Here is a 9443-nt window from a genome sequence, read left to right on the forward strand (position 1 = left end):
AAATTTCGTGGAGAAGAAACTCAGTATTAGGAATGTCAATTTCCGATTTGTGGAAGAAAAAAGGATGCGTATGCCGACGCGAACGAAGAACCTAGTTACGCTGATTTAAATAACTAACTAATAGTATAAGTAATCAGTAAGACGGCTCAGTGGAACTTAAGTGATCATCATCATGTGTAAAAAAGATGGATTGAAAGTCCAAACGAAGAGCTCCGTCACGTCAAAATTGTTCAAAACAGTTATTAAAAAATTGGACTCAAGTGTAATAAAAATGTATAAGAGTTTTGACCCGGCTAAATGCGACAACTAATGTCAAGAAAAAGACACAATACCGTGACTCAGCTACAAATGTGATAACGTATGATCTCCCAAGTCAACCCACATTTCTTCTATTCATGTTCAGCGAGTGCTTCACTTTAGGAATTATAGGAATTTAAATATTTATTTTCAGTATTATATTATTTAGTTGACGTTAGACTTATTTTGCTTAACGAGCAAACAATTGTGACCTTAGGAAGAGGAGGTTTGACCAAGTCATCGATTCTTTCGGCAGTGGAGTAATTTTGGGTCCGTATGACTGAAACACATTATTTATTCATGCATTAGAAAACAAAATACTTACACGTTATTGAATCAAATTAGAGAAGAAAAAAAATATGGAGGTTTGGTATACAGCGACAACATTTACTTCAATCTTTTGCTCAGTTTTTAGTGTTATTTATAGAATAAAACTTTTATACGTACTACAAAACCCTCATGATCCTTAGCACTAGTTAAAATTACATTACGCACAAAAGGTCAATTATATTTTCTTCTTTACAAATCATATTTTTTCTTACCTACTTTGTATAAAACTTATTTTCTGGTTCACTATATTATACAGTACATAAGTAGATATTTTCCTAGGTCTAATTTTCTTACCTAACTGCGTAATTGAAACTCCACCGGTTAAGTTGTTTTTGCGTTTTGTATGCGTGTCTACTTTCTATCTCATACAAATAGTATTTAAACCCGAATCTGTCTCATCATTCCACACCCAAAGCATATAAATCGAAATATTATCCATCAGTTTCGACAAAACGTTTGTCTTCTTTCTAGCATCCAACCCCACCCAAGTCCCATCCACCAAGAGGTCCCCGACGAATTCATAAGGCTAAAAAGCAAGGATTCCAAAATCTAAAGACCATTAAGAGGTAAGTCTTGAATCTTTAACTTATCATTCATTAGTGATCTTTTTATGTACGTCGTTAAATTTTGAATCTTGAACTTATCATTCATTAGGTATCTTTTTATGTACGTTAAGCACTCTAATTAGATGGATCAAATCAAACCTATAGAAGAAAATACAAAACTAGGTATAAAAGAACCAAAAAGTCCCACTGATTTTATTATTAAACTATTACTAATTAAACTCGTTTCCACCAAACGATAACCCCAAAAACTCTTGTTTTGGTCAAAACTCACTTTTTTTTTTGTCTGAATTCGTTTTTCGGACAAAGAAATAAAAAGAGACCTTTCTTCTTCTTCTTCTTCTTCTTCTTCCTTTATTTGCCTCTAGTATCTCATCATCAACATCCATCTTCTCTTCTCATTATCTCTCTTTCTCTCTCTCTTCTTTAGTGTATGCTTTTCAAATCTTTCTCTTTCTTAATTGCTCAGCTTTAATGGGTTTCATCTGAGAGAATCTGTTCCTACACAATAAAACAGCTGAAGAAGCCAACTCATTTTGTCAGAAAAAAGGACAAAAACGATCTACTTCATTCGTTTGATCCATCTCTCTACTTCAATGGGCTCTTGCCTCAGTTCTCGTGTCCTTAGTGCGTTCTCTGCTACTTCAAACTTTTTCATTCAATTCCCATTTTTATGTGTTTTTCCATGTGTATCTCTTCAAATTCGTGATCTTTTTGGTTAATTGGTAATGGGTTTTAAGAAAAATAATGAACTTTGCAAAGTATATTCTCGTGATCTGACTCAAAAAAGTTTTCCCCTTTTTTGGTACTCTCGATTTTGACTTTGGTCAACGCTTTTGTTGCAGATAAGAGTAGTAGTGGTCTCGATGATCTTCGTCTCTCGAGCTATAAATCATCATCATCATCATATGCGGGAGCTCATAAGACAGAAGGAGAGATACTTAGCTCAACGAGTGTTAAAAGCTTCACCTTTAATGAACTTAAACTCGCAACCAGAAACTTCAGAGCTGACTCTGTTGTTGGAGAAGGTGGCTTTGGTTGTGTCTTTAGAGGCTGGCTTGATGAGACTACTCTTACCCCGACCAAATCTAGCTCCGGTCTTGTAATTGCTGTTAAGCGGCTTAACCCTGATGGTTTTCAAGGTCACCGAGAATGGCTGGTACAAACCCAACTTGTTTCTTCTTATGTTTCTTTAACAATGTTTTTGATTTTATGGCTCTGACTCTGATCTCTTGTGTGTTGTTGTTGTTGTTGTTGTTATTCAGACAGAGATCAACTACTTGGGGCAGTTAAGTCACCCCAATTTAGTTAAATTGATTGGTTATTGCGTGGAAGATGAACAACGGCTTCTTGTATACGAGTTTATGCACAAGGGTAGTCTTGAGAATCATCTCTTCTCAAGTGAGTCTTTTGATCAAAATCCATGTTTTGTGTAACTTGAGAGGTTTTGTTCTTATGTTTGGATGATTTTGAAGCAGGAAGCCGGGATTTTAAGCCGCTCTCTTGGATTCTACGGATTAAGGTTGCACTTGATGCAGCTAAGGGCCTCGCATTTCTTCATAGCGATCCCGTCAAAGTCATATACCGAGACATCAAGGCTTCTAACATCTTACTCGACTCGGTAGTATGCTCTTCTCTCTTTTGAAAAAACCCTTCAAGTCTACTTATTTTTTTTATCAACGACTTAAAATACTGACTTTGTTATTCAAACAACAGGACTTTAATGCAAAGCTTTCAGACTTTGGATTAGCGAGGGACGGTCCAATGGGAGAAACAAGCTATGTTAGTACCAGAGTCATGGGTACATTTGGCTATGCCGCGCCAGAGTATGTCTCAACAGGTAAAGTTCTAAGATATGATTCAATCAAATGGTTGCCTAACTATAGCAATGAGTAAAATAAATGCGAGTTTGAAGAGTAACAACTATAACATTTTGGCGGTTAGAGTTGCATCCTAGTTTCGTTCTCTCATCTCTCTATCTTTTTTTTTCAGGACACTTGAATGCTAGAAGCGACGTATACAGTTTCGGGGTTGTTCTACTGGAACTACTCTGTGGAAGACAAGCACTGGATCATAACCGCCCAGCCAAGGAGCAAAACCTCGTGGATTGGGCTAGACCATACCTCACAAGCAGACGAAAAGTTCTACTGATCGTGGACACTCGGCTTAACTCACAGTACAAACCCGAAGGAGCCGTGAGATTGGCAAGCATTGCTGTGCAGTGCCTCTCATTCGAACCCAAATCGCGTCCTACCATGGACCAAGTTGTCCGAGCCTTGATACAGCTGCAAGACAGCGTGGTTAAACCGGCAAACGTTGACCCGGTTAAGGATACTAAGAAAGTTGTGGGATTGAAAATTGAAGACACGTACCAGAAAAACGGTTTAAACAAAAAAACTGATGGTTTGTTGTAGGTAGACAAAGATGTGGTTGCTGGTTAGGTCTCATGTCTCCTTGTTTGTTGCTGTTGTAATATTTTGTCGTGTGTAAGTGATTTTGTAACACTGGTTATATAGCTTTTTGCTCCTGTTGTTGATTTGGGGAGAATCTTGTTCTGATAGATCAAATATTTTGAGTCTCTTACTAAAATGGGGTAGTAAGTAGTGACCATATAGTATGTAACTAATTTCTGTCAAATTTTAGTCGTTGTAGTTAGTTAGTTAGTTAATGTAACACAAATATCAATTCTAAGCTGATTAAGCCAAAATAGAATTAAGTAAGATTAACAACAAGTCATCAACATTATATGGTTTTGGAAACCACCCAAAATTCCCAAATCAAAGTTTAGAACGAGAATCTAAACCTTAGAATATCCAAATTCGCATATTCACCTTGCCAAACTTAATTTATTTTATTTTTCCTAATCGCTAACAAAGAAAAAGTCCATAAGATTAAAATTACTACAGACCAATCTCTGTTTTTTTCCTAGAGTTTTTTTTTTTAAATTTTATTTTAATTTTTTATAAAAAAACTGGAAAAAATGGAAAATAGCAATAAGGCCAAGCCCAATGAAAAGATGGGCCTAGCTCTTTGAACATCCAATAGAAGAAGAAAACAAGAGAAGTCATCATCATCTCTCTTCTTCTCTAAAGAAAAAAGCATAGGGGTTGTTGTTCATTCACTTCATCAGATCTGTCTTTTGAACAATTTGTGTCTTCTCTTTGCTACTCTCTCAAAGTTGGGATAATTGTGCTCCGTCGGAGGTAATAATTTCCTGATCTTTTTATTCTCTCTTGAATCCTCCGATTGTAAACTCGTTTGAGGATCTGGTGTTGAATACGTTTCTTCTGTCTGTGTTAGGTCTTTCTTTTTTTCTTTTCGTTTCTTGGAAAAGATGAGGAGATACAGTCCGCCTTATTACAGCCCTCCAAGGAGAGGATATGGTGGTCGTGGTAGAAGTCCACCTCCTCCTCCTCGACGTGGATATGGTGGTGGACGTAAAGGCTCTAGCCATGGTAGTCTCTTGGTTCGTAACATTCCTCTTGATTGCAGGTTAATTTCTCTTAACTCTCTCTCTTGCTTAAATTACAAAAGACTCTATTGGTTTTTACTGATTTTGTTTCTTTTGGTCTTTGATTTTGCAGACCAGAAGAGCTTCGTGCGCCCTTTGAGAGGTTTGGACCTGTGAGAGATGTCTATATCCCGAGAGACTATTACTCTGGGTGAGCTTCCTCTTTTCTTTCTTTTTTTTTTTTTTCCTTCTTGATGTCTTTTTGAGCTGTTGTTAATCTTGATAGATAGACTAGTTGTATGGTGATTGCATGATGCTTCGTGTTCAGTGCTGAACCTTTTGTTATGATAGAAAAAGGGTGTTTGTAAGTCGTCAAGGTTTGCAAAAAATTGAGATGACATATGAGTTTTGATTTTGGCGCAAGTTATGCGTTTACCTTCTTCTTTTGTTTACTCTGCACTTTCTGTTAGAGCTTAGTTCTCGAGGTTAGAAGAGACCTTTGTCGATGAGTACTCAATTTCAGAGCTTTCTATTTGGACTTGCTTTTTCCCATAGTACATTTAACGTTGAATGATTTCCCAGGGGGTATGTTGGCTTGAAGTTAAAACAAGACCAAGCCCCACATTTTGATGAAGCCCCTCGTGAAAAAAAAAATGCTTGACTTAGTGGATTAAAAGGATATTAAGAGTCATTTCAAATCAAGAATGTTTTGTTTGGAAGCAAGTTTATAAGTGAAGATTGTTTTGTTTGGAAGCAAGTAGTATGTGAAGATTGTTCTATATGGAAGCACATAATAAGTGAAGAATGTTCCTTATGAAGCTTTACTATAAATTACTCAAAACTTTATAAGTTTGTTGGGGAAGGCGATCTGAAGAGAACTTACTATTGGGATCAAGTGCTTCTTATTTTTACAAGATCTCTTGCCTCTTTTCGAGTTGATGTGCTTAAACTGTTAAGAAAAGGTCAGCTACTAGCCATATTTGCATAAGTAGAAGTCTGCTTTTCTTAGAAGCTCTCTGAAGCTGACGTTTACTTAGACGTTCTCAGAAGCCCAATTACGATATCTGAGAAAGGTATTCAGTCTAGTGGTTGAGTGTAGGCTGAGTTTGCTGATAATATAAAATCTTCCTAGTGTTATGTGCATTGCTATCAACCATCAAACACTTGGAATGATAAGCTTATGAATTATGCAGGGAACCGCGGGGGTTTGCCTTTGTGGAGTTTGTTGATGCATATGATGCTGGGGAGGCTCAAAGAAGCATGAACAGGAGGATATTTGCTGGGAGAGAGATAACTGTGGTTGTTGCTTCAGAGTCTAGGAAAAGGCCTGAGGAGATGCGTGTGAAGACTAGGACTCGGAGTAGGTAAGTTTCGATATTCTGATTGCTAAAGCAAATAGTTATCAATAATATCGCTCTTCCTCATCAAAACTCTGTAAGTTCATTATCATTTTTCCAAAGAAGTTGAGAACAATAATAAAAAAATTGTCTTCTGTTTTTCAGGGAACCTTCAGGCTCCAGAGGTCGTTCTCATGGTTAGTGATATTCTCTCTGAGTATGCACTTATTATGTTCTTTAACAGTAAAATTTCAACATACATGAGCAGAGCTAGATTGTGATGTTTTATATACATAGCTTGAGTATGTCTATGATTGTGTGTTTTCAGGACGGTCTCGTTCACGTTCAATCTCTCGTTCACGCTCTCCCCGTCGTCCATCAGACTCTAGAAGCAGATACAGATCAAGGTAGCCTGCTTTGTCACCTATACATTTTACATCATTATCATTCAAGTCAATGAGATGTATGTTTAATTTACATAATGGTTTTACAGGTCTTACTCTCCTGCACCAAGACGAAGAGGAGCAGACTATTCACCATCTCCAAGGAGAAGGCAAGAGGAACGTCCACGATCACCACCAAGAGGTCCTCGTGGAGAAGAAGATGTAAAATACAGTCGCAGGTCCTATTCCCCTGGCTATGAAGGTGATGCTGCTCCAGAAAAGGACAGAAATGGAGACAATGAGATTAGAGAGTAAGTGAGACATTGTGTCTGATATTCTTTTTGCCCCTGAGGATTGTGTCTCATGTTTCGTATCTGGACATTGATTGGTATTTATAGGAAACCGGGCTATGAACCAGAGGAAAGGCGTCGTGGTGGAAGAGCTGTTTCAAGGTCGCCATCGGGATCCAGGTCCAGGTCTGTGGAGGCATCTCCAAGGTGAGACTTATGTTAAGAAGCCTCCCTCTCTCTCTCCCGATCTCAAAGACCAAAGCTTTGTGCAACGCTTTATGGGTTGTCTTTGTTTCTCTCTAGTAGTGGCCTATGTGTCTTCAAAAACTCCCTACTCTGGCTTGTTAAAGATAGTGGTGTCTTGTGGTGTGATGTTACTTGGAATCTCTGTCCTCGGTTTATGGGTCTTATTTTTGAAGTTTTGTATGAAGATTGGTTTAAGCTTCTAATGTGTGAAACGTTTGGGAAACCAGAATGTGCGTGCAACCAAAGTATTCTTCTCTCGTATGGTCAAGAGTCGAGAACTGCAATTTTTCTTTGTTTCGTAGCAGCCTTTGAAAATCTTATAACAAAGTCTGTGTCTACGAATGTCTGAGAAGAAGATAATAAAAATTAAAAAGGATTCCATCTAGAAGTCAATACATTATGATGATGTTTTCTTGGGTCTATTTTGGACAAAAGGTCCAAACCAATACTTTCTGATTGGTTGGTTCGTTTACAATTTACAAGATCCAAGCAGCCAATCTGGTCTTTCCTTAAACAAAACCAACTACAGGTGTAAGATGGTAATTTGCATTAGTTGACCAAACGAAAAATACTTATTAGGTCTTCTTGTTTTGCCTCTTCTACTTTGTACATAAAAGTTTGGTTTGGCTTGGTCCGGTCTTGGTGGAACCAACCGCGAACGCGGACGCGGGTTATTTTTTGAAAAATAATAAATAAGAATAGTATTAATCATGTGAACGAGAGAAGGTCTGCTTGTGTTCTTTGCTTCTGTATTTAAAGGACTTCTTCGTCTGACATATCCACTTCATCGTTTCTCTTTCTTCTTCTTTCTTCTTTATTTAGAAAACACAAACCCAAAAAAAAAACTTTGAAAAGACTCTTCTTGAGAGATGGCTGTGGGAATCCTTGAGGTTAATCTCATCAGTGGCAAAAATCTCAAGCGATCTGATTTTCTTGGTAATGAATAACATCTCTTCTCTCAGATTTGGTGTCCTTGGAATTTTTTAAAACCCTTTCTTAATATTTACTTTGTGTTTTTCTTTGATTATTAGGTAAGATAGATCCATATGTTGAGATCCAATACAAAGGGCAAACCCGCAAAAGTAGCGTTGCTAAAGGTAATTAACTTTCTAATCATTATTTCCCTTCCTCTTCAAATATTTCCAAATCTCTCTATAATCAGCATAATTAGGCTTTCTATAGTTTGACTTTTTTTTTTTGGTTTTATGCGAGAGAGACTATTTCTCCATTTTCATTTTCTATCTTATTTAATAAGCATTAAAAAGGCCCACATGCTTGTGATAGTTGATGGTTGTGACTTATAAATGAAATAATAAGTGCAACTTGAGATCCATAGGTATTTCAACTATCATCATAGCATATCATTGCATGTTTTAGCTTAAGTTAAATCACTGTTTTTACTTATAGGTAGTATTCCTAGTAAAATTATTGTTTAGTATTCTTTTGAATTATAACTTTCTTGAAGACATGATATAATGGTGATGAATGGCACACTATTTGTTTGCGCTTTGAAAACATGTTTTTATCACTCGTAACATTCATCAAGTTCTTTGTGTTATGTTGAAGCAAAGATTTTATTCGCTATATGCATGTCTTAAAAGTATTTTTCTTCTGCGAAATTAAAAGTATATAACATGAAAACTAAATAAAAGATAATTTGTTAAAATATTAATGTTATTCTGCATATTTTTTTTAATCCCAACTCTCAAATGTTTTCATCTACTTTATTATTTCCTGTTTTATATTGGAGACATTTTGTGGTAGCTTATAAGTTTCTCTCCTAGTATGTATGGTTCAAATCTTGAAAAATTATGTGTATGGATAGAGTTTCCTTCTCAAACTGAAAGTAGTCATCTCATTTAGCGAGATATTGTCTGGCCAACATCATTATTTAACTAATTCAATACACCAAACTTCATATTTAACTAATTGATTATAGGACTCACAACAAGTGGTTGTTTACTATAAGAAACAATAATATTTTAGTTTTCCTTTTTTTTTAAAAAAAAGCATAGGAAAATGTAAAATTATATGATCTTGGTGATATTTTCTAGTAAAGAAAATAGTATACAAGACAGAAAAAAAAAAACTGATTGGAAATATTTGTGTTTATTAAAATGAAGAAGATGGAGGTAGAAACCCAACATGGAATGATAAACTAAGATGGAGGGCAGAGTTTCCTGGCTCTGGTGCCGATTACAAACTCATCGTCAAAGTCATGGACCATGATACTTTCTCTACCGACGACTACATCGGCGAAGCCACGTACGTATATAATAATATTATATGACATAGCCTAAAACTATAAAAGATACGTAAAAATGATTTGGATTAATCTTGATTAATGAATGAATGAATGAATAAATAGGGTACATGTTAAAGAGCTATTGGAAATGGGAGTTGAGAAAGGAACGGCAGAGATAAGGCCGACCAAGTACAACGTTGTTGACTCTGATCTCTCCTTTGTCGGCGAGCTTCTCATCGGAGTTTCTTACTCTCTTTTGGTTGGTTCACTTCTCTTTCTCTTTTACATTTTTCTAACTAAA

At 36.3% G+C, this 9443-nt stretch overlaps 3 protein-coding genes across 7 annotated transcripts in view; all 3 read left to right on the top strand.

The window, feature by feature from the left end:
* The window catches only part of LOC104791834 (probable receptor-like protein kinase At3g55450), a 6690-nt gene extending 2933 nt beyond the window's left edge, over positions 1-3757 (top strand). Inside the window, exons 1-6 of one of the 3 annotated variants that reach the window (XM_010517812.1) lie at positions 1557-1817; positions 2036-2349; positions 2456-2591; positions 2666-2811; positions 2907-3030; positions 3183-3757. In XM_010517812.1, coding sequence (XP_010516114.1) covers positions 1787-1817; positions 2036-2349; positions 2456-2591; positions 2666-2811; positions 2907-3030; positions 3183-3604 — 1173 coding nt within the window. In that variant the 5' untranslated portion in view covers positions 1557-1786 and the 3' untranslated portion in view covers positions 3605-3757. Of the gene's footprint in view, positions 1-1556; positions 1818-2035; positions 2350-2455; positions 2592-2665; positions 2812-2906; positions 3031-3182 lie in introns of those variants that run through there. The other 2 variants (XM_019246826.1, XM_010517813.1) reach the window with 2 other exon arrangements.
* Positions 4283-7158, top strand: LOC104791835 (serine/arginine-rich SC35-like splicing factor SCL30). Of its 2 annotated transcripts, none has more exons than XM_010517814.1 (8): positions 4283-4393; positions 4491-4682; positions 4775-4852; positions 5835-6005; positions 6144-6175; positions 6307-6385; positions 6472-6672; positions 6760-7158. In XM_010517814.1, exons 2-8 carry the CDS (start codon positions 4525-4527, stop codon positions 6860-6862), a joined length of 822 nt encoding a protein of 273 aa, XP_010516116.1. In that variant the 5' UTR covers positions 4283-4393; positions 4491-4524; the 3' UTR covers positions 6863-7158. The 2 variants fall into 2 exon arrangements, with proteins under 2 accessions (XP_010516116.1, XP_010516117.1); XM_010517815.1 differs by having other exon boundaries at positions 6144-6163.
* LOC104791837 (16 kDa phloem protein 2-like) overlaps positions 7647-9443 on the top strand; it is a 2808-nt gene continuing 1011 nt past the window's right edge. The window contains exons 1-4 of one of the 2 annotated variants that reach the window (XM_010517820.2): positions 7647-7833; positions 7929-7994; positions 9024-9162; positions 9266-9401. In XM_010517820.2, coding sequence (XP_010516122.1) covers positions 7767-7833; positions 7929-7994; positions 9024-9162; positions 9266-9401 — 408 coding nt within the window. In that variant the 5' untranslated portion in view covers positions 7647-7766. Of the gene's footprint in view, positions 7834-7928; positions 7995-9020; positions 9163-9265; positions 9402-9443 lie in introns of both variants that reach the window. The other variant, XM_010517819.2, reaches the window with a different exon arrangement.

Source organism: Camelina sativa, chromosome 6, assembly GCF_000633955.1.
Source record: "Camelina sativa cultivar DH55 chromosome 6, Cs, whole genome shotgun sequence".
Taxonomy (NCBI): domain Eukaryota; kingdom Viridiplantae; phylum Streptophyta; class Magnoliopsida; order Brassicales; family Brassicaceae; genus Camelina; species Camelina sativa.